Here is a 4018-nt window from a genome sequence, read left to right as displayed (position 1 = left end):
TTGGCTCTATATTCTTGGGTCACGACTTCATATAACAAAGATTTTTGTAGTATTTTCTATCAAGAGGGTACATATAAAGATAGATTAGGCCGGGCGCGGTGGCTCAAGCCTATAATCCCAGCACTTTGGGAGGCCGAGACGGGCGGATCACGAGGTCAGGAGATGGAGACCATCCTGGCTAACACGGTGAAACCCCGTCTCTACTAAAAAATACAAAAAACTAGCCTGGCGAGGTGGCGGGCGTCTGTAGTCCCAGCTACTCGGGAGGCTAAGGCAGGAGAATGGCGTGAACCCGGGAGGCGGAGCTTGCTGTGAGCCGAGATCCGGCCACTGCACTCCAGCCTGGGTGACAGAGCGAGACTCCGTCTCAAAAAAAAGAATTAAAAAAAAAAAAAAATAGATTAGTCTTTCCAGTAGCATGGTTGATCAGACTTGTTTTTCATTAAGAATTTGGAAAAGTTTCTGTGAGCTTCATAACTCATTATTTGTACTATCACATAAATGCTTGGGATTATAGTCAGTTTTAGGAAATCCATCAAATTTTTATCATATGTGAACTCTAAGATTTCAGAGTATTTCTAATTTGTTTTCTTTGTTGTTACTGTTCAATGACTAATCTTTTTTTCTCTTTGAATTTAATGAATTTACATCAAAAAATTAGGTAGTCATTTTGCATTTAAGGAATAAAAATCTTTAAAAAAAATACAAAGAATGAAAGGATTTTAGCCAAGTTTACACTTCTTTTTGCTATAATTTTTAACAACAATTCATCTCATCATAACTTAATGCAATGTGCAAGTGCAGCACCCATTACAATCATTTAACTAAATTTAAGGAAGTACGTTGTTAACAGTGGCCCTCAGAGGAAACAGATTTATCTTCTTTTAAAAACTCTGTGGTATATAAACATTGCATAATAATGCTATTCAACCACCTCTTGCCTCAAGAATCATTACCCGGCCAGGCCCAGTGGCTCACGCCTGTAATCCCAGCACTTTGGGAGGCTGAGGCGGGCAGATCACGAGGTCAGCAGTTCGAGACCAGCCTGACCAACATGGTGAAACCCCGTCTCTACTAAAAATACAAAAATTAGCCAGATGTGGTTGCGGATGCCTGTAATCCCAGCTACTGGGGAGGCTGAGGCAGGAGAATCACTTGAACCTGGGAGGTGGAGGTTGCAGTGAGCCGAGATCCAGCCTGGGCAACAGAGCAAGACTCCAGTCTCAAAAAAGAACAAAACAAAACAATAAAACACAAATACTTTAATGGTTTTAAAGCAAAAGCTGTTAGACTCTAGATAGCTAAAACTATACTCATGAGTTCAAACTTACAGAAAAGTACCTCTTAATAAAATATCTTTTGATATACGTAGGGTTTTTTTTTTTTTTTTTTTTTTGAGAGGGAGTCTGGCTCTGTTGCCCAGGCTGGAGTGCAGTGGCACTATCTCGGCTCACTGCAAGCTCCACCTCCCGGGTTCATGCCATTCTCCTGCCTCAGCTTCCCAAGTAGCTGGACTACAGGCACCTGCCACTATGCCCGGCTAATTCTTTGTATTTTTTAGTAGGTACAGGTTTCACCGTGTTAGCCAGGATGGTCTCGATCTCCTGACCTTGTGATCCCCCCGCCTCGGCCTCCCAAAGTGCGGGATTACAGGCATTAGCCACTGCGCCGGCCTTTTTTTTTTTTTTTTTTTTTTTTTTTTGAGACAGTCTCACTCTGTCACCCAGGCTGGAGTGCAGTGATGTGATCTCGGCTCCACCTCCAGGTTAACACCCATTCTCCTGCCTCAGCCTCCCAAGTAGCTGGGACTACAGGCGCCCATCACCATGCCCGGTTAATTTTTTTTGTATTTTTAGTAGAGACAGGGTTTCACCATGTTAGCCAGGATGGTCTGGAGCTCCTGACCTCGTGATCCACCCGCCTTGGCCTTCCAAAATGCTAGGATTACAGGTGTGAGGCACCGCGCCCGGCAAGTAGTTCTTTTAAGTAGTTCTTAATATCCTCCCTCCCCATGCCCCTATCCTAAATCTTATATTGTTCTTACAAAACTTTCGTCAAGAGTAAAAATACATCCAGGCAGATGTATATGTCATACAATAGCAAGAACAGTAAAACCCAACTAATGACTTTGGGTTTTAAAAATAGAAGACAATTAAAATGTACTCAAAGGTACATTAAGAAAAGCTTTCACGGGGGTAATATTGAAACAGTCACAAAGGTTAAGAAAATAGTGATATTGCCCAGGCGCGGTGGCTCACGCCTGTAATCCCAGCACTTTGGGAGACCGAGGTGGGAGGATCACCTGAGGTTGGGAGTTTGATACCAGCCTGACCAACGTGGAGAAACCCCATCTTTACTAAAAATACAAAATTAGCCGGGTGTGGTGGCACATGACTGTAATCCCAGCTACTAGGGAGGCTGAGGCAGGAGAATCGCTTGAACCTGGGAGGCGGAGGTTGTGGTGAGCCGAGATCGCATCATTGCACTCCACCCTGGGTAACAAGAATGAAATCCGTCTCAAAAAGAAGAAAGAAAATAGTGATATCAAAGTACAAATGGCTACAACGTTGAAATAGACAAAAACTACTATGCAAGAGCTTCTTTTAAAATGAAAAATAAAGAACACAACACATGAGTCAGGGTGGTTTTCCTGTTCTACTCATGAATTTTAGTCTTTATAAGGTTGCTTAGGTTGACATCTGGAAGGGTTTCTTATCAGATCTGATGGTCTCATTCTAACTTCGTAGGGTGGGTCTTCCCCAGGGAACTTCTGATCTTGGTTATTGTACAATTTCAAAGTAGTGCAATATCGTCATGATGTGCTGGGGCATGAAGATGTATCCTGAGTACCAATGGAAACCAGCGTGGAATTGAACACCGTCCACTCCCCAGGCTGCAGCACGTAGAGCATTGTGACCAGCAGGTATTGATAGTAGAACCAGTACATCTACTTCCAGGCTCACACCAGCACCATCCCTGCCAGGCGCCTCCTGCGATGAGGTGGCATTTCAGTCTCTCAATGACTAATCTTAAATATGCTTTGAATTGATGGCACTCACTATTAACTAATTTGTGGTCAACGTCCTCTTTCTAATGGTGTATTATGGTTTTTATATTATCTTGGTCAATATAAACATTCCTGTCTAATTATAAATTTAAATATTTTAAAAATATATTCATATAACGCATTCTTTTTATTGATTAGATCATTAAATAATATAAAAGTCTATTATTTCTATTAGCAATTTATCTCTTCCTTTTAATGATTTACTAATTTTGAATGATCCTTTTTTTTTTTTGGAGACAGAGCCTTACTCTGTCGCCTAGGCTGGAGTGCAATGGCATGATCTCGGCTCACTGCAACCTCTGCCTTCCAGGTTCAAGCGATTCTCCTGCCTCGGCCTCCTGTGTAGCTGGGATTACAGGTGTGTGGCACCATACCCAGCTAATTTTTGTATTTTTAGTAGAGAGGAGATTTCACCATATTGGTTAGGCTGATCTCGAACTCCTGACCTCGTGACCTGTTCCCCTCGGCCTCCCAAAGTGCTGGGATTAGAGGCCTGAGCCACTGCGCCCAGCTGGAAATGATACTTTTTTAAAAAAGTATTTTTTAGAGACAGGGTCTCACTTTGTTGCCCCGGCTAGAGAGCAGTGGCAAAATCATAGCTCACTCTAGTTTCAAATTCACAGGCTCAAGTGATCCTCCTGTCTCAGCCTCCTGAGACTACAGGCACACACCACAGCGCCAGGCTAATTTTGAAATTTTTGGTAGAGATAGAATCTCACTATGTTGCCCAGGCTGGTCTCAAACTCCTGGCCTCAAGCAATCCTCCTGCCTCAGCCTCCCAAAGTGTAAGAATTACAGGCATGAGCCACCACACCTAACTGTTTTTTTGTTACAGTTTACTTCTAAATATCAGAATTATTTCTTTTTCTTTTTTTTATTTTTGAGATGGAGTTTCGCTCTTATTGCCCAGGCTGGAGTGCAATGGTGCGATCTCGGCTCACCGCAACCTCC

The 4018-nt window shown here is 42.8% G+C and overlaps 1 protein-coding gene across 1 annotated transcript; it reads right to left on the bottom strand.

The window, feature by feature from the left end:
• Positions 1 to 2445: 2445 nt before the first annotated feature.
• Positions 2446 to 3157, bottom strand: LOC108581079 (serine palmitoyltransferase small subunit A). Its single transcript, XM_021934455.2, is given in 2 exon segments — positions 2446 to 2851; positions 2854 to 3157. Coding segments are annotated over 2 exon segments (225 nt in total). The 5' UTR covers positions 3008 to 3157; the 3' UTR covers positions 2446 to 2780.
• Between the last annotated feature and the right edge of the window lie 861 nt (positions 3158 to 4018).

This window comes from Papio anubis, chromosome 1, assembly GCF_008728515.1.
Source record: "Papio anubis isolate 15944 chromosome 1, Panubis1.0, whole genome shotgun sequence".
Taxonomy (NCBI): domain Eukaryota; kingdom Metazoa; phylum Chordata; class Mammalia; order Primates; family Cercopithecidae; genus Papio; species Papio anubis.
This window is presented reverse-complemented; position numbering and strand designations above follow the sequence as displayed.